The 19,837-nt window shown below is 47.6% G+C and overlaps 1 protein-coding gene across 1 annotated transcript in view; it reads right to left on the reverse strand.

Annotated features, from left to right (window-relative positions):
• Positions 1–19,837, reverse strand: part of LOC134968785 (polycystin-1-like protein 2) — a 206,213-nt gene that overhangs the window by 102,662 nt on the left and 83,714 nt on the right. Inside the window, exons 17-18 of the mRNA XM_063944269.1 lie at positions 4,372–4,498; positions 1,554–1,685 (exon numbers count right to left, since the gene is read on the reverse strand). Coding sequence (XP_063800339.1) covers positions 1,554–1,685; positions 4,372–4,498 — 259 coding nt within the window. The remainder of the gene's footprint in view (positions 1–1,553; positions 1,686–4,371; positions 4,499–19,837) is intronic.

Genomic DNA, 19,837 nt, shown 5'->3' on the forward strand with positions numbered 1-19,837 from the left:
TACACAGTATTGCAGGCAAGTGTCCCCATTTTACACAGTAGTGTAGGCAAGTGTCCCCATTTTACACAGTACGGCAGGCAAGTGTCCCCATTTTACACAGTACAGCAGGCAAGTGTCAAGTGGGGGGAGAGGGAGGGGTGGAGAGAGAGAGAGAATACTTACATACAGTATGAAGAGGCTCTTCCCGCTCTTCGGCCCGCGCCAGGCTGCCTCCTCCTTCCAGCTGGCTTCCCCTCCTCTTGTCATCGGTACTCCTGTTCGGGGGGCAGAGTTTCACGGAATGACGCGATTGCGTTGTGACGTCACGACGCAATCGCGTCATTGCTCGAAACTCCGCCCCCCCGAACAGGAGTACTCGGGAAGGGGGAGGAGGGGGAAAAGGACCTGCAAAGTGCCGCAGCGGGCGCCCCGTGCGGTTGCACGGCTCGCCCGCCGCTAGAAACGGCACTGGGTATACTATATCACAGGCATTGTGGTATGTGGTATAATGTATCAGGGGCATTGCAGTGTGTGCCATAATGTATAAGGGGCAATGCGGTGTGTGTCATAATGTGTCACAGGCATTACGGTGTGTGGCATAATGTGTCAGGGGCATTATTGTGTGTGGCATACTGTCTATGGGCCATTGCAGTATGTGGCATAATGTATACTGGGCATTACTATACGGAGGAAAAATGACAAATAATATAAGGGGCATGAATCAGGATTATTTTTTTTCCTGTGGTGGCCAACGTCTGGGCGTGCAGGTTGCAAAACTGGAGTATAAGGTAGTCTTTTCCTGCAATGCCACGCCCCTTTATACAAAGCCACACCCATTCCAGTAAGGCCACGCCCTTTTTTGCTGCAAGCGCAGATTCATCACTTTACTAGTGGCAATTATGGGGGGGGGGGGGGGGCCGCCAGAGAATGTTTTGGCTTGGGGGAGAAAAATTTCTAGTTATGCCCCTGCCTACATTGTCTTAGCCACTGTAATACATATAAACACTATAAGGTCAGAGGTGATGCCAATAAGCAGATCATCAGAACTTTATACTCCTATGAAAATCTAGCCGGTTCCTTTCACTGTGTCTCTTACACATAATTTCATGGTACAAAGTAATTAGATGTGTAGGAAGCCATAGTAGCCAATCGTGTTATAACAGTGATATTGTCAATTATCATAACATATTTGCTAATATCACACCACTGCAAATGTGATCATTGATTAATGGTCCCCAAAGAAAGTTGTCAGTCAGTCACATCCCGGATCTGAGCAATCTACATCAATTCTACCGCTGCACTCGGCACAGGTTACCGTTCCCAATTGTAGTCCACGTGGAACGTAAAGTATGAAAAAGTCCAAAAAGTGAAACATTTTAAAAAAAGTCATGTCGACATTTTGACCTGTTGACCTAGTACACGTTGACCTAATGCCCGTATCGACCTTCAGTGGTCGACCTAATGACTGTCATCCTAAGTTGTGTCGACTTAATGACCGTATCCCCTCCTAACACTGCATGTGTCAAAGGGAAGGGAGTTAAGGGAAGGGATGAGAAGGGGTTTTCACTTTTCACCTCTATGTATTCCGTGAGGTTCTTTATGGGGATAACTGATCCATTCAGGCTGGTGAGGCTCAGTCCTCCTACAGATCCGCTGATATCAAACGTGGCACTCTGTGAGAATGGATTCACTGAGAAACTCACCATCTGGAACAGAGAGCGCATGTCATGAAACCTGTATCAGCACTACAGTAAAGGTACAGATCTATAGAGGTATAATTGATGTTATGGTAGATTCCTCGGAGAGCAAACACGTAGCATGCAGTACTTACAGTGTCGGACTGGGACATATTTACCTACTCTCCCGGAAGCTGCGGGAGGCTCCCGTTTTTTGGGGTAGCCCCCCGCACCCCCGGAAGAGTGGGCAGGTCTCCCGCATCCTGCTCGCACCGTAGTGATGCGAGCAGGTTGGAGAGATAACCTCCCGCATTCGCGGGGTCCGTCGGGTGGAGAAGGGGTTAAAATGACGCAAATCGCGTCATTTTAGCCCCGCCCTTTCCCGCGGAATTTCCCCGATGTGGGGGTGGGGCTTAGTGATGTCACAATCCGGCCCCGCTCCCCGAAGACACCTGCAGCGTCTCCTCTCCGGGCTTCTCCCGGAGAGGAGAAATAAAATGTAGGTAAGTATGGACTGGGGCATGTAGGGCCCACCGGGGGAATACAGTGGTAGAGGCCCATGTTTAGGGGTGTGGCCACTCTCTAGAGGGGGTGTGCCCAGCTGCCACATTGGTTTGCTTAACCATTTTTCAAGTGTTGGTCCCCGAGATAAATATATACAGTAAATACTGTAGTGCATGCATGATAATGTACTAGATTAGTAACAGCACAGTCTGAAACTTGATGCCTAGAGGAGGTAGTGGGCCCCAGGCAGTAGGACCCACCGGTGGTTTCCCCTGTACCCCTGTGGGCCAGTCCAACCCTGAGTACTTATAGTAAGTACAGCACACCAACGGTGACCAACCATTGACATTCCTGCCGAGTTACCCTGGGTCAGTGTTTAACAAGTTAAATATAGGAGCAAATGCAAGTCTCAGAAGTGATATTAGTCAGGCTACCATGCATCTATTACTCAGCAGTGACAAATTAATATTCTGTTTTTATATGGCTGATTCTTGGTTTACTTTAATATTCCACTAGGTGGCGCTACATCACTATCTAACTTGTAAAGTATAATGTAGCTATCAAATATTGCCCAATCTCTGTACATATAACATTTCCGTGCTTCGTAAAAGCTTTACTACACAAAAAATCCTCAGAGTAATTTTCTGCATGGTTATAGGTATTAAACAATGTCCGACAACTTTTATTCATTGATGGAAGCAGGTACTAATTACTCAGGCCTGGGCTTGTTAGAGAGGCCCTACTCCTGGCAAGCGGATTTTAGTTAATTTGTGTGGGGGAGGCATTGCTAAATTGCTTGTAAGTAAAGCAAAAAAGCAAGCAACTGGGCAAAATCATGTTGCACTGCAGGTGGGGCAGATGTAACATGTGCAGAAAGAGTCAGACTTGGGTGGGGTGTGTTTAAACTAAAATCTAAGTTGCAGTGTAAAAATTAAGCAGTCTAACATTTGTGGGCTACATGCAAAAGCAGCCAGTATTTACCCTGCACAGCAAAAATATAACCCACCCAAATCTGCCCCACCTGCAGTGCTTTTGCCCAGTCGCTTTACATACAAAGATGAATCAGGCCCTTTGTCTCTTTTCTTGCGCTTGTTCTTTCCCCCCAACATAAAAATTATTTTATAGAGTGGTGTGTACTACAATTCTCATTTGTGTTGGCTATATGCCTCATTATTCATGCGTCAATTTTACCAATGTATCCTGATGACTCTCTGTCTATATATTAGAGGCATTATAAGATAGGAGGGAGTTTGTGTGCAGATGCGCATGGGCCCCTTCCCTTCTGAAAAATATGGATCCAGAATAATGGCGCAGGAAATCACCCTGCAGAATGGGCAGGTTAGTAAGTACAATGAGTACAGGGTGTGTGATGTGGGCCCCACTTAACCAATAGATTCTCAGCAGGAATTGGTTAAGACTTCTGTTAAATCCTCTTCCTGTGCTTGACTCAGATGCTGGTGATAGTTCCTGCTCTAAGTGAGAACCTGTCAGCCTGTGAAACACCCGTGATTCTGAGACCCTGTCTGACTGATTTTCTGATCGGATCCAGCTAGCTGTGTGTTTCGGTTTTGTGTGGAACTCCACACAGATATCTGCCTTTGCATTTATTCATTATTTATACCATCCTGTGCATTGTTGCATGTATATACAGTCTTCTTGCTAATAGCACCCTGTGCATTGTTGCATATACATATTGATTGTGTTAAGATTATATTCCAACCTGTGCATTTGGTTATTTCTCTCTGCCTGTGTGTAGTGCAGCAGTATCTAGGTGGTGTCAGTGAATGTCTCACCGTACTGCAATTTACTCTTGCCCAGCCTCCAATAGTCACCTTGTCCATACATAAAATCTGGGGGCATCTGAGTACGGGGTGGACCTAATTCACTGTGGAAAGGTGGCTGCTATAGGAGAAGTCTAGCATTGCAGGTGGCTAAAAGATTGCTGGGCAAGGGTAATTGCGTGAGCATCACCAAGAACCACCAGGTAGCCCATAGCTCAATGTAGTCCACGTGACAGTAGTTTGAAGTTTGGCATGTTGTTTCACCTACGTTATGTTTGTGTTTTGATATACATAAATCAGATGCACAATTTGGCATTAGACTAAACAAAGGAATGGAGCCTGAGATATTCCCATGACATCTGGAACCCTGTGTTAGCCCTTGAACCTTATTTCCTGTTGTCACACAAGTTGTGTTGCCATGTTACACTTGCCCGAAGATCCAGCACTTCTTCGTTATCTAGGGGGATGTTCAGTGAGGACAGTGACGGAAGGGTGAACGTCGCTGTGCTGATGTCAGGAATATTCACAGACGTCCCCTCTACTTGGTCAGACTGCAGCCTGCGAGATACAGAATAGAAATATGATTATACTGGTAATGATGTCTATACTGAATGTTTTTGGAGAACTAGATTTCCTGGATACACAATTCACAAGGAAATGTGTGAAAAGTATGCATTCGGCCATTTACCTCACCGCACATCCCTGCTTTCTACGTATAGTGCATAGAAATATACATTATATATATATATATATATAAATATATGCGAAAGCCGTCACTCACTCACGCACTCACTGACTGACTCATCATTAATTCCACTGGCGTTTCTATAATGGGTGCAGCCATTTTGTGAATACTCACCCCTCCGGAGTCCCGCGGCGATGTCCACGGTAGAGATGAGCGCCGGAAATTTTTCGGGTTTTGGTTTCGGTTCCGCGGCCGTGTTTTGGGTTCGACCGCGTTTTGGCAAAACCTAACCGAATTTTTTTTGTCGGATTCGGGTGTGTTTTGGATTCGGGTGTTTTTTTCCAAAAAAACTAAAAAACAGCTTAAATCATAGAATTTGGGGGTCATTTTGATCCCAAAGTATTATTAACCTCAAAAACCATTTCCACTCATTTTCAGTCTATTCTGAATACCTCACACCTCACAATATTATTTTTAGTCCTAAAATTTGCACCGAGGTCGCTGGATGACTAAGCTAAGCGACCCTAGTGGCCGACACAAACACCTGGCCCATCTAGGAGTGGCACTGCAGTGTCACGCAGGATGTCCCTTCCAAAAAACCCTCCCCAAACAGCACATGACGCAAAGAAAAAAAGAGGCGCAATGAGGTAGCTGTGTGAGTAAGATAAGCGACCCTAGTGGCCGACACAAACACCGGGCCCATCTAGGAGTGTCACTGCAGTGTCACGCAGGATGTCCCTTCCAAAAAACCCTCCCCAAACAGCACATGACGCAAAGAAAAAAAGAGGCGCAATGAGGTAGCTGTGTGAGTAAGATAAGCGACTCTAGTGGCCGACACAAACACCGGGCCCATCTAGGAGTGTCACTGCAGTGTCACGCAGGATGTCCCTTCCAAAAAACCCTCCCCAAACAGCACATGACGCAAAGAAAAAAAGAGGCGCAATGAGGTAGCTGTGTGAGTAAGATAAGCGACCCTAGTGGCCGACACAAACACCGGGCCCATCTAGGAGTGGCACTGCAGTGTCACGCAGGATGTCCCTTCCAAAAAACCCTCCCCAAACAGCACATGACGCAAAGAAAAAAAGAGGCGCAATGAGGTAGCTGTGTGAGTAAGATAAGCGACCCTAGTGGCCGACACAAACACCGGGCCCATCTAGGAGTGGCACTGCAGTGTCACGCAGGATGTCCCTTCCAAAAAACCCTCCCCAAACAGCACATGACGCAAAGAAAAAAAGAGGCGCAATGAGGTAGCTGTGTGAGTAAGATAAGCGACCCTAGTGGCCGACACAAACACCGGGCCCATCTAGGAGTGTCACTGCAGTGTCACGCAGGATGTCCCTTCCAAAAAACCTTCCCCAAACAGCACATGACGCAAAGAAAAAAAGAGGCGCAATGAGGTAGCTGTGTGAGTAAGATAAGCGACCCTAGTGGCCGACACAAACACCGGGCCCATCTAGGAGTGTCACTGCAGTGTCACGCAGGATGTCCCTTCCAAAAAACCCTCCCCAAACAGCACATGACGCAAAGAAAAAAAGAGGCGCAATGAGGTAGCTGTGTGAGTAAGATAAGCGACCCTAGTGGCCGACACAAACACCGGGCCCATCTAGGAGTGTCACTGCAGTGTCACGCAGGATGTCCCTTCCAAAAAACCCTCCCCAAACAGCACATGACGCAAAGAAAAATTAAAGAAAAAAGAGGTGCAAGATGGAATTGTCCTTGGGCCCTCCCACCCACCCTTATGTTGTATAAACAGGACATGCACACTTTAACCAACCCATCATTTCAGTGACAGGGTCTGCCACACGACTGTGACTGATATGACGGGTTGGTTTGGACCCCCACCAAAAAAGAAGCAATTAATCTCTCCTTGCACAAACTGGCTCTACAGAGGCAAGATGTCCACCTCATCATCATCCTCCGATATATCACCGTGTACATCCCCCTCCTCACAGATTATCAATTCGTCCCCACTGGAATCCACCATCTCAGCTCCCTGTGTACTTTGTGGAGGCAATTGCTGCTGGTCAATGTCTCCGCGGAGGAATTGATTATAATTCATTTTAATGAACATCATCTTCTCCACATTTTCTGGATGTAACCTCGTACGCCGATTGCTGACAAGGTGAGCGGCGGCACTAAACACTCTTTCGGAGTACACACTTGTGGGAGGGCAACTTAGGTAGAATAAAGCCAGTTTGTGCAAGGGCCTCCAAATTGCCTCTTTTTCCTGCCAGTATAAGTACGGACTGTGTGACGTGCCTACTTGGATGCGGTCACTCATATAATCCTCCACCATTCTTTCAATGTTGAGAGAATCATATGCAGTGACAGTAGACGACATGTCCGTAATCGTTGTCAGGTCCTTCAGTCCGGACCAGATGTCAGCATCAGCAGTCGCTCCAGACTGCCCTGCATCACCGCCAGCGGGTGGGCTCGGAATTCTGAGCCTTTTCCTCGCACCCCCAGTTGCGGGAGAATGTGAAGGAGGAGATGTTGACAGGTCGCGTTCCGCTTGACTTGACAATTTTCTCACCAGCAGGTCTTTCAACCCCAGCAGACTTGTGTCTGCCGGAAAGAGAGATCCAAGGTAGGCTTTAAATCTAGGATCGAGCACGGTGGCCAAAATGTAGTGCTCTGATTTCAACAGATTGACCACCCGTGAATCCTTGTTAAGCGAATTAAGGGCTCCATCCACAAGTCCCACATGCCTAGCGGAATCGCTCCGTGTTAGCTCCTCCTTCAATGTCTCCAGCTTCTTCTGCAAAAGCCTGATGAGGGGAATGACCTGACTCAGGCTGGCAGTGTCTGAACTGACTTCACGTGTGGCAAGTTCAAAGGGCATCAGAACCTTGCACAACGTTGAAATCATTCTCCACTGCGCTTGAGACAGGTGCATTCCACCTCCTATATCGTGCTCAATTGTATAGGCTTGAATGGCCTTTTGCTGCTCCTCCAACCTCTGAAGCATATAGAGGGTTGAATTCCACCTCGTTACCACTTCTTGCTTCAGATGATGGCAGGGCAGGTTCAGTAGTTTTTGGTGGTGCTCCAGTCTTCTGTACGTGGTGCCTGTACGCCGAAAGTGTCCCGCAATTCTTCTGGCCACCGACAGCATCTCTTGCACGCCCCTGTCGTTTTTTAAAAAATTCTGCACCACCAAATTCAAGGTATGTGCAAAACATGGGACGTGCTGGAATTTGCCCATATTTAATGCACACACAATATTGCTGGCGTTGTCCGATGCCACAAATCCACAGGAGAGTCCAATTGGGGTAAGCCATTCCGCGATGATCTTCCTCAGTTGCCGTAAGAGGTTTTCAGCTGTGTGCGTATTCTGGAAACCGGTGATACAAAGCGTAGCCTGCCTAGGAAAGAGTTGGCGTTTGCGAGATGCTGCTACTGGTGCCGCCGCTGCTGTTCTTGCGGCGGGAGTCCATACATCTACCCAGTGGGCTGTCACAGTCATATAGTCCTGACCCTGCCCTGCTCCACTTGTCCACATGTCCGTGGTTAAGTGGACATTGGGTACAACTGCATTTTTTAGGACACTGGTGAGTCTTTTTCTGACGTCCGTGTACATTCTCGGTATCGCCTGCCTAGAGAAGTGGAACCTAGATGGTATTTGGTAACGGGGGCACACTGCCTCAATAAATTGTTTAGTTCCCTGTGAACTAACGGCGGATACCGGACGCACGTCTAACACCAACATAGTTGTCAAGGCCTCAGTTATCCGCTTTGCAGCAGGATGACTGCTGTGATATTTCATCTTCCTCGCAAAGGACTGTTGAACAGTCAATTGCTTACTGGAAGTAGTACAAGTGGGCTTACGACTTCCCCTCTGGGATGACCATCGACTCCCAGCAGCAACAACAGCAGCGCCAGCAGCAGTAGGCGTTACACGCAAGGATGCATCGGAGGAATCCCAGGCAGGAGAGGACTCGTCAGAATTGCCAGTGACATGGCCTGCAGGACTATTGGCATTCCTGGGGAAGGAGGAAATTGACACTGAGGGAGTTGGTGGGGTGGTTTGCGTGAGCTTGGTTACAAGAGGAAGGGATTTACTGGTCAGTGGACTGCTTCCGCTGTCGCCCAAAGTTTTTGAACTTGTCACTGACTTATTATGAATGCGCTGCAGGTGACGTATAAGGGAGGATGTTCCGAGGTGGTTAACGTCCTTACCCCTACTTATTACAGCTTGACAAAGGCAACACACGGCTTGACACCTGTTGTCCGCTTTTCTGTTGAAATACCTCCACACTGAAGAGCTGATTTTTTTGGTATTTTCACCAGGCATGTCAACGGCCATATTCCTCCCACGGACAACAGGTGTCTCCCCGGGTGCCTGATTTAAACAAACCACCTCACCATCAGAATCCTCCTGGTCAATTTCCTCCCCAGCGCCAGCAACACCCATATCTGTTAGGCGCCGAGGGTCCGCCCGTCAGTGCGGCCCGGCGCCTAGCAACTAGGGACGCCGCATGCGGACAGCCGCCGGCTCCCTAGCAACGCTAGACGCCGGGCGCACGGAGCCGCTCAGACCCTAGCAACGGGGACGCCACTGTCGGACCGCGTTCCCCGTTGCTGGGTCTAGATTAATCACCTCATTGGTATCCTGGCCGTGCAGCATGCAGCTGCACGGCATGATTGTTAATTACCCTGTCTGGCTCCTGATTGGAGAGCTCCCAGTTAAAAGCACTCTCTGGACTTCTCACAGACGCCGGTAATAGCTTCCTGTTTGCTGTGTCTGTTGCAGAGAGTTTTCCAGTCCTGTCTATCCGGTCGTTCTTGTCCTCAGTGGTCCAATACTCGGAAGTTGTCATCTTTTCCTGGAGTCCTGACCGAGCACCTTTAACATCCTGTGGTGTTCGTGAGTCGCGGCGTAGCCGTGTGTTGCGGCTTGACCGCTTACTATTTATTATTTGGTTATATTGTGTTTCGGAGCTTTTGCGGAGGATTCCGCTCCCACAAATCCACTCTGGTATCCAGCGGTGCTGGATAGGAGTAACGGATTCGTGGATTTTTGGTTGTCCTTTTCCCTGGCGGTTTGTCCGCACATACTTCTGGTTTAAGTTAGTTAGCTTGTAGCCCCTGGCCTGGTTGCTTAGTCAGAGGGCCCCTTGTTATCACCCTGTCTCGGATTTCCCTTTGTCTCCCATTAAGACCTGAGGGGGCATCGGAGTTGGGCAGACATAATCCGCCCTTCAAACGCGGCTGCCATGGGCTCAAGCAACCATAGTCTCGCAGGGGATTTCTGATAACACGGGCGAGACAACGGAGTTAGGGCGCCAGGGGTTACTAGGCTATCCTGCTCCCGTAACCAGCATTCCATTCCAGTACTCTGACCTCCGTCATAAGATCACCTCTGGTCAGACGTACTGGTATCATAACATTATTACCGGCCAGACTAAAATTTAAAATTAAACAGGGTTTGATTTTTTCCCTTATTTCAGTTTGGAAGATTTGTCGGCCTCATGAATCCCACTGGTGTAGGGCCAAATCCTGGCCAGCTTCTAGTTAGTCAGATTCAAGAACTTACTCAGATGGTTCAGGATCTATCCCTTCGGGTGAGGTCACAGGAAGATCTGTTACGGACTTCCCCGAGGGTCGTTCCTGAACCAAAAATGCATTTGCCTGACCGTTTTTCTGGGGATAGAAAGCAGTTTTTTAATTTTAAAGAGTCTTGTAAACTTTATTTTCGTTTAAGACCAGTCTCCTCAGGTACGGAATCTCAGCGGGTCGGAATTATTATTTCTTTACTTCAGGGGGATCCCCAGACCTGGGCTTTTGGTTTAAGAACTGACGATCCGGCATTGTTGTCTGTAGACGCCTTTCTGGGGTCTTTAGGGCTATTGTATGATGACCCTGATAGAGAGGCATCCGCCGAGAGTCATTTGCGTGCTCTCAGACAGGGTAAGAATCCCGCAGAGATTTATTGTACGGAGTTTCGCCGTTGGTCGAACGACTGTGGATGGAATGACCCAGCCCTGCGCAGTCAGTTTCGCCTCGGCTTATCTGAGTCTATAAAAGACAGTCTCCTTCAGTATCCCGCTCCTGAGACTCTTGATAAACTCATGGAGCTTTCTATTAAGATTGATCGTCGTCTCAGAGAGCGGACGGCTGAAAAAGGAGCATCTGTCGGGTCTACTCCTGGTGTTTTTTCCATTCCTGTGGACATAGAGGAGCCCATGCAGATAGGTCTCTCCAAGCTGTCTCCTGAAGAAAGAACCAGAAGGCAAAATTCTGGTCTTTGTTTGTACTGTGGGAGTAAGGGACATTTTGCCCGTAGTTGTCCGAACAAGTCGGGAAACGCCTCGACCAAGTGAATTGTGAGGGGGTTCACTTTGGTCTGCAGCTTATCTCCTCAAATAATTCACTGTTAGTCCCAGCTAAAGTTTCCTTTGGCAGCCTCTGTTCCTCGGTGTCGGCTTTTGTTGACAGTGGAGCTGCAGGGAACTTTATGGACTTAACGTGGGCCAAGGCCTTAGGTATTCCTCAGTTAGCCTTGGGTAGGTGTATCACCATGCATGGTTTAGATGGGAGTCCCTTGTCCAATGGGGTTATTTCTCTCTGTACACCTCCTGTACTATTTTCGGTAGGAGCTCTTCATTCCGAAAAAATTGAATTTTTCCTTACCCATTGCCCAGCAGTTCCAGTGGTTCTGGGTCACCCTTGGCTGGCCTTTCATAATCCCATCATTGATTGGCAGTCGGGGGAGATCTCACAGTGGGGTACCATCTGTAATAAGGAATGTATTACGCTTCCCATCAGAATAGCTGCTGTCATTCCCGCACCCATTCCTGTGGAATACCAGGATTTTGTTGATGTATTTTCCAAGGGCAATGCGGACATTCTGCCTCCCCATCGGCCTTATGATTGTGCTATTGAGCTAATTCCTGGTGCCACTTTGCCTAAGGGAAGGTTATATGCATTGTCCGGACCAGAAACTGTGGCCATGAATGAATATGTTAAAGAAAGCCTAGGGAAAGGATTTATCAGGCCGTCTAAATCCCCTTTAAGTGCAGGCTTCTTCTTTGTGGAGAAGAAGGATGGATCACTCAGACCTTGCATTGACTTTAGAGCCTTGAATAAAATCTCAGTAAAAAATACTTACCCTTTGCCGCTGATTTCTGTCCTCTTTGATCAGCTACGTTCGGCTGTGATTTTTTCTAAGATTGACCTGAGAGGAGCATATAACCTCATCCGAATCAAGTCAGGGGATGAGTGGAAAACGGCATTCAGTACTCAGTCGGGTCACTATGAGTATCTGGTTATGCCATTCGGCCTGTCTAACGCTCCGGCAGTTTTCCAGGATCTCATTAACGATGTGCTCCGTGATTTTCTTGGAAGATTCGTAGTAGTCTATTTAGACGATATCTTGATATATTCTGACTCTATTGAACAACACGTTACCCAGGTGCGTCAGGTTCTAAAAAAATTACGTGAAAATCACCTATATGCCAAGCTGGAGAAGTGTGAATTTCATGTCACAGAGGTATCCTTTTTTGGGTACATTATTTCCCCTCGGGGATTCTGTATGGAACCGAAGAAGCTCCAAGCCATCCTTAGTTGGGCGCAACCCACCAACTTAAAAGCAATTCAGCGCTTTTTAGGGTTTGCGAATTATTATAGAAGATTTATTCACTCTTTCTCCGACCTAGTTGCTCCCATTGTGGCACTGACTAAGAAGGGAGAGGATCCAACCAACTGGTCACGTGAAGCTGAGTTATCTTTTCAGGCCTTGAAACAAGCCTTTGTCTCAGCCCCGGTCCTCAGACATCCCAACCCAGAATTGCCTTTCATTGTTGAGGTTGATGCCTCGGAGGTTGGAGTAGGGGCTATCCTATCTCAGAAGGATCCGGATTCTCTTGAATTACATCCTTGTGCCTTTATGTCCAGGAAATTCTCATCTGCTGAATCCAACTACGATGTTGGTAACCGGGAATTACTGGCTATTAAATGGGCTTTCGAGGAGTGGAGGCATTGGCTTGAGGGAGCAACACATACCATTTCAGTTTTGACTGATCACAAAAATCTTCAGTACATTGAATCAGCTAAACGGCTGAATGCCCGGCAAGCTCGTTGGGCTTTATTTTTTACTTGTTTCAAGTTTATTATCACCTTCAGGCCAGGTTCCAAGAATGCCAAGGCGGATGCCCTGTCACGCAGTTTTCTTCCAGTTCATGATAACAGTCCTGTTACTCCCATACTTCCATCTTCAGTCATTCGGGCAGGCCTCACACAAGATTTATTTACCCAGTTAAAGCAGCTTCAACATCAAGCTCCTGGAAATACTCCTGCTGGTCGTCTTTATGTCCCTGAGTTTTTGAGAGCAACTGTTTTGACGGAGTTTCATGATAGCAAAGTTGCCGGGCATCCGGGGATCGCTAAGACTTTGGAATTAGTCTCCCGCTCAGTATGGTGGCCTGGTCTTTCCAAAGACATTAAGGAGTTTGTTTTTTCGTGTCAGGTCTGTGCACAGCATAAAGTTCCCCGTTCCTTGCCTATCGGTCAACTTATGCCCTTGAATGTTTCTCTCAGGCCATGGTCTCATATTTCCATGGATTTTGTGGTGGACCTCCCTCTGTCAGCCGGATGCCGAGTCATATGGGTGGTAGTTGACCGTTTTAGCAAGATGGCCCATTTCATTGCTCTTCCCCGATTGCCTTCTGCCCAGGGATTGGCAGTTTTGTTCCTCCGCCATGTTTTCAGACTCCATGGGTTACCCACTGATATTGTTTCTGATCGGGGTCCACAATTCATTGCACAATTTTGGAAGTCTTTTTGTGCCTCTTTAAAGATGAAATTGTCTTTAACGTCTGGCTACCATCCCCAATCCAACGGGCAGACTGAGCGAGTTAATCAATCATTAAAACAATATTTGCGTTTGTACTCGGCCAAACTCCAAAATGACTGGTCCGAGTTTCTTCCGTTGGCGGAGTTTGCTTACAACAATGCCTGTCATTCCTCCACCAATGTGTCTCCATTTTTTACAGTTTTTGGTTTTCACCCCAGAGCTAATTCCTTTTTTCAACATTCCTCTGTCTCCTCACTGACCTTGACCGCTCATCTCAGACTCATTTGGAGAAAAGTGCACCTTGCTCTCAGAAAAGCGGCATTTCGGGAGAAAAATTTTTCTGATAGGCTCCGGCGGCCGTGCACTTTTAAAGTTGGAGATAGGGTGTGGTTGTCGACTCGCAACATTAGACTTCGACAAACCTCAGCCAGATTGGGCCCTAAATTTATTGGACCATTTCATATTATAAAAAAAATCAATCCAGTTGCTTTCCGGTTACGTTTACCAAGAACTCTCCGGATCGGAAATACTTTCCATTGCTCCCTGTTGAAACCATACGTTTCTTCCAGTAGATTTCCTCAGAAGATCTCTCAGGGGAAATCACCAATAGATGTACAGGGTCAGCAGGAGTTCTTGGTGGAGAAGGTTCTCGATTCCAAGTTGTCCCGGGGTCGGCTTTATTTTTTGGTACATTGGAGAGGTTATGGTCCAGAAGAAAGGTCTTGGGTCCTGGATGAGGATCTCCATGCCCCGAGGCTCAAAAAGGCATTTTTTCGAGAATTTCCTCAGAAACCTGGCCTTAGGGGTTCCTTGACCCCTCCTCAAGGGGGGGGTACTGTTAGGCGCCGAGGGTCCGCCCGTCAGTGCGGCCCGGCGCCTAGCAACTAGGGACGCCGCATGCGGACAGCCGCCGGCTCCCTAGCAACGCTAGACGCCGGGCGCACGGAGCCGCTCAGACCCTAGCAACGGGGACGCCACTGTCGGACCGCGTTCCCCGTTGCTGGGTCTAGATTAATCACCTCATTGGTATCCTGGCCGTGCAGCATGCAGCTGCACGGCATGATTGTTAATTACCCTGTCTGGCTCCTGATTGGAGAGCTCCCAGTTAAAAGCACTCTCTGGACTTCTCACAGACGCCGGTAATAGCTTCCTGTTTGCTGTGTCTGTTGCAGAGAGTTTTCCAGTCCTGTCTATCCGGTCGTTCTTGTCCTCAGTGGTCCAATACTCGGAAGTTGTCATCTTTTCCTGGAGTCCTGACCGAGCACCTTTAACATCCTGTGGTGTTCGTGAGTCGCGGCGTAGCCGTGTGTTGCGGCTTGACCGCTTACTATTTATTATTTGGTTATATTGTGTTTCGGAGCTTTTGCGGAGGATTCCGCTCCCACAAATCCACTCTGGTATCCAGCGGTGCTGGATAGGAGTAACGGATTCGTGGATTTTTGGTTGTCCTTTTCCCTGGCGGTTTGTCCGCACATACTTCTGGTTTAAGTTAGTTAGCTTGTAGCCCCTGGCCTGGTTGCTTAGTCAGAGGGCCCCTTGTTATCACCCTGTCTCGGATTTCCCTTTGTCTCCCATTAAGACCTGAGGGGGCATCGGAGTTGGGCAGACATAATCCGCCCTTCAAACGCGGCTGCCATGGGCTCAAGCAACCATAGTCTCGCAGGGGATTTCTGATAACACGGGCGAGACAACGGAGTTAGGGCGCCAGGGGTTACTAGGCTATCCTGCTCCCATAACCAGCATTCCATTCCAGTACTCTGACCTCCGTCATAAGATCACCTCTGGTCAGACGTACTGGTATCATAACAATATCCTCCTCATCCTGGTGTACTTCAACACTGACATCTTCAATCTGACTATCAGGAACTGGACTGCGGGTGCTCCTTCCAGCACTTGCAGGGGGCGTGCAAATGGTGGAAGGCGCATGCTCTTCACGTCCAGTGTTGGGAAGGTCAGGCATCGCAACCGACACAATTGGACTCTCCTTGTGGATTTGGGATTTCGAAGAACGCACAGTTCTTTGCGGTGCTTTTGCCAGCTTGAGTCTTTTCAGTTTTCTAGCGAGAGGCTGAGTGCTTCCATCCTCATGTGAAGCTGAACCACTAGCCATGAACATAGGCCAGGGCCTCAGCCGTTCCTTGCCACTCCGTGTGGTAAATGGCATATTGGCAAGTTTACGCTTCTCCTCCGACAATTTTATTTTAGGTTTTGGAGTCCTTTTTTTACTGATATTTGGTGTTTTGGATTTGACATGCTCTGTACTATGACATTGGGCATCGGCCTTGGCAGACGACGTTGCTGGCATTTCATCGTCTCGGCCATGACTAGTGGCAGCAGCTTCAGCACGAGGTGGAAGTGGATCTTGATCTTTCCCTAATTTTGGAACCTCAACATTTTTGTTCTCCATATTTTAATAGGCACAACTAAAAGGCACCTCAGGTAAACAATGGAGATGGATGGATACTAGTATACAATTATGGATGGACTGCCGAGTGCCGACACAGAGGTAGCTACAGCCGTGGACTACCGTACTGTACTGTGTCTGCTGCTAATATAGACTGGTTGATAATGAGATGTAGTATGTATAAAGAAGAAAGAAAAAAAAAAACCACGGGTAGGTGGTATACAATTATGGATGGACTGCCGAGTGCCGACACAGAGATAGCTACAGCCGTCGACTACCGTACTGTACTGTGTCTGCTGCTAATATAGACTGGATGATAATGAGATGTAGTATGTATAAAGAAGAAAGAAAAAAAAAAAACCACGGGTAGGTGGTATACAATTATGGATGGACTGCCGAGTGCCGACACAGAGGTAGCTACAGCCATGGACTACCGTACTGTACTGTGTCTGCTGCTAATATAGACTGGTTGATAATGAGATGTAGTATGTATAAAGAAGAAAGAAAAAAAAAACCACGGGTAGGTGGTATACAATTATGGATGGACTGCCGAGTGCCGACACAGAGATAGCTACAGCCGTGGACTACCGTACTGTACTGTGTCTGCTGCTAATATAGACTGGATGATAATGAGATGTAGTATGTATAAAGAAGAAAGAAAAAAAAAAAAACCACGGGTAGGTGGTATACAATTATGGATGGACTGCCGAGTGCCGACACAGAGGTAGCTACAGCCGTGGACTACCGTACTGTACTGTGTCTGCTGCTAATATAGACTGGATGATAATGAGATGTAGTATGTATAAAGAAGAAAGAAGAAAAAAACCACGGGTAGGTGGTATACAATTATGGATGGACTGCCGAGTGCCGACACAGAGGTAGCTACAGCCGTGGACTACCGTACTGTACTGTGTCTGCTGCTAATATAGACTGGTTGATAATGAGATGTATGTATAAAGAAGAAAGAAAAAAAAACCCACGGGTAGGTGGTATACAATTATGGATGGAGTGCCGACACAGAGGTAGCTACAGCCGTGAACTACCGTACTGTGTCTGCTGCTAATATAGACTGGTTGATAATGAGATGTAGTATGTATAAAGAAGAAAGGAAAAAAAAAACCACTGGTAGGTGGTATACAATTATGGATGGACTGCCGAGTGCCGACACAGAGGTAGCTACAGCCGTGGACTACCGTACTGTACTGTGTCTGCTGCTAATATAGACTGGATGATAATGAGATGTAGTATGTATAAAGAAGAAAGAAAAAAAAAAACCACGGGTAGGTGGTATACAATTATGGATGGACTGCCGAGTGCCGACACAGAGGTAGCTACAGCCGTGAACTACCGTACTGTGTCTGCTGCTAGTATAGACTGGATGATAAATAATGATATAAAAAATATATATATATCACTACTGCAGCCGGACAGGTATATATTATATAATGACGGACCTGCTGGACACTGTCTGTCAGCAGAATGAGTTTTTTAATTTTTATAGAATAAAAAAACACCACACAAGTCACACGACGAGTGTACTTTTTCAGGCAGACATTCAATCACAATATACTATACTGGTGGTCAGTGTGGTCAGGTCACTGGTCACAGTGGTCAGTGGTCAGTCACACTGGCAGTGGCACTCTGGCAGCAAAAGTGTGCACTGTTTAATATGTACTCCTGGCTCCTGCTATAACCTATAACTGCTCCCCAGTCTCCCCCACAATTAAGCTGTGTGAGCACAGTCAGATATTATACATAGATGATGCAGCACACTGGGCTGAGCACAGATATGGTATGTGAGTGTGACTGAGTCACTGTGTATCGTTTTTTTCAGGCAGAGAACAAGAACAGAACGGATTATTAAATAAATAAGAATTTACTTACCGATAATTCTATTTCTCGTAGTCCGTAGTGGATGCTGGGGACTCCGTCAGGACCATGGGGAATAGCGGCTCCGCAGGAGACAGGGCACAAAAAGTAAGCTTTTAGGATCACATGGTGTGTACTGGCTCCTCCCCCTATGACCCTCCTCCAAGCCTCAGTTAGGTACTGTGCCCGGACGAGCGTACACAGTAAGGAAGGATATTGAACCCCGGGTAAGACTCATACCAGCCACACCAATCACACCGTATAACTTGTGATCTGAACCCAGTTAACAGTATGACAAACGTAGGAGCCTCTGAACAGACGGCTCACAACAAATAACAACCCGATTTTTTTGTAACAATAACTATGTACAAGTATTGCAGACAATCCGCACTTGGGATGGGCGCCCAGCATCCACTACGGACTACGAGAAATAGAATTATCGGTAAGTAAATTCTTATTTTCTCTAACGTACTAAGTGGATGCTGGGGACTCCGTCAGGACCATGGGGATTATACCAAAGCTCCCAAACGGGCGGGAGAGTGCGGATGACTCTGCAGCACCGAATGAGAGAACTCAAGGTCCTCCTCAGCCAGGGTATCAAATTTGTAGAATTTTGCAAACGTGTTTGCCCCTGACCAAGTAGCAGCTCGGCAGAGTTGTAATGCCGAGACTCCCCGGGCAGCCGCCCAGGATATGCCCACTTTCCTTGTGGAATGGGCCTTGACAGATTTAGGTTGTGGCAAGCCTGCCATAGAATGTGCAAGTTGAATTGTGCTACAAATCCAACGAGCAATCGTCTGCTTAGAAGCAGGAGCACCCATCTTGTTGGGTGCATACAATATAAGCAGTGAGTCAGACTTTCTGACTCCAGCCGTTCTTGAAATATATATTTTTAATGCCCGGACCACGTCCAACAACTTGGAATCCTCCAACTCGTTAGTAGCCGCAGGCACCACAATAGGCTGGTTCAGGTGAAACGCTGACACCACCTTAGGCAGAAAATGAGGACGCGTCCGCAGTTCTGCCCTGTCCGTATGGAAAATCAGATATGGGCTCTTATATGATAAAACCGCCAATTCTGATACTCTCCTGGCTGAAGCCAGGGCCAGTAGCATGGTTACTTTCCATGTAAGATATTTCAAATCCACCGATTTGAGCGGCTCAAACCAATGGGATTTTAGAAAATCCAAGACTACATTAAGATCCCACGGTGCCACTGGGGGCACAACCAGGGGCTGTATATGTAGTACTCCTTTTACAAAAGTCTGGACTTCAGGAACTGAAGCCAATTCTTTCTGGAAGAAAATCGACAGGGCCGAAATTTGAACCTTAATGGACCCCAATTTGAGGCCCATAGACAATCCTGTTTGCAGGAAATGTAGGAATCGACCCAGTTGAAATTCCTCCGTGGGGGCCTTCCTGGCCTCACACCACGCAACATATTTCCTCCAAATGCGGTGATAATGTTGTGCAGTCACCTCCTTCCTGGCCTTTACCAGTGTAGGAATGACCTCTTCCGGAATGCCTTTTTCCTTTAGAATTCGGCGTTCAACCGCCATGCCGTCAAACGCAGCCGCGGTAAGTCTTGGAATAGACACGGTCCCTGCTGAAGCAGGTCCCGTCTTAGAGGTAGAGGCCACGGATCCTCCGTGAGCATCTCTTGAAGTTCCGGGTACCAAGTTCTTCTTGGCCAATCCGGAGCCACTAGTATCGTTCTTACTCCCTTTTGCCGTATAATTCTCAGTACTTTTGGTATGAGAGGCAGAGGAGGGAACACATACACTGACTGGAACACCCACGGTGTTACCAGAGCGTCCACAGCTATTGCCTGAGGATCTCTTGACCTGGCGCAATACCTGTCCAGTTTTTTGTTGAGGCGGGACGCCATCATATCCACCATTGGTTTTTCCCAACGGTTCACAATCATGTGGAAGACTTCTGGATGAAGTCCCCACTCTCCCGGGTGTAGATCGTGTCTGCTGAGGAAGTCTGCTTCCCAGTTGTCCACTCCCGGAATGAATACTGCTGACAGTGCTATCACATGATCTTCCGCCCAGCGAAGAATCCTTGCAGCTTCTGCCATTGCTGTCCTGCTTCTTGTGCCGCCCTGTCTGTTTACGTGGGCGACTGCCGTGATGTTGTCCG

The sequence above is a fragment of the Pseudophryne corroboree genome, chromosome 11 (assembly GCF_028390025.1).
Source record: "Pseudophryne corroboree isolate aPseCor3 chromosome 11, aPseCor3.hap2, whole genome shotgun sequence".
Taxonomy (NCBI): domain Eukaryota; kingdom Metazoa; phylum Chordata; class Amphibia; order Anura; family Myobatrachidae; genus Pseudophryne; species Pseudophryne corroboree.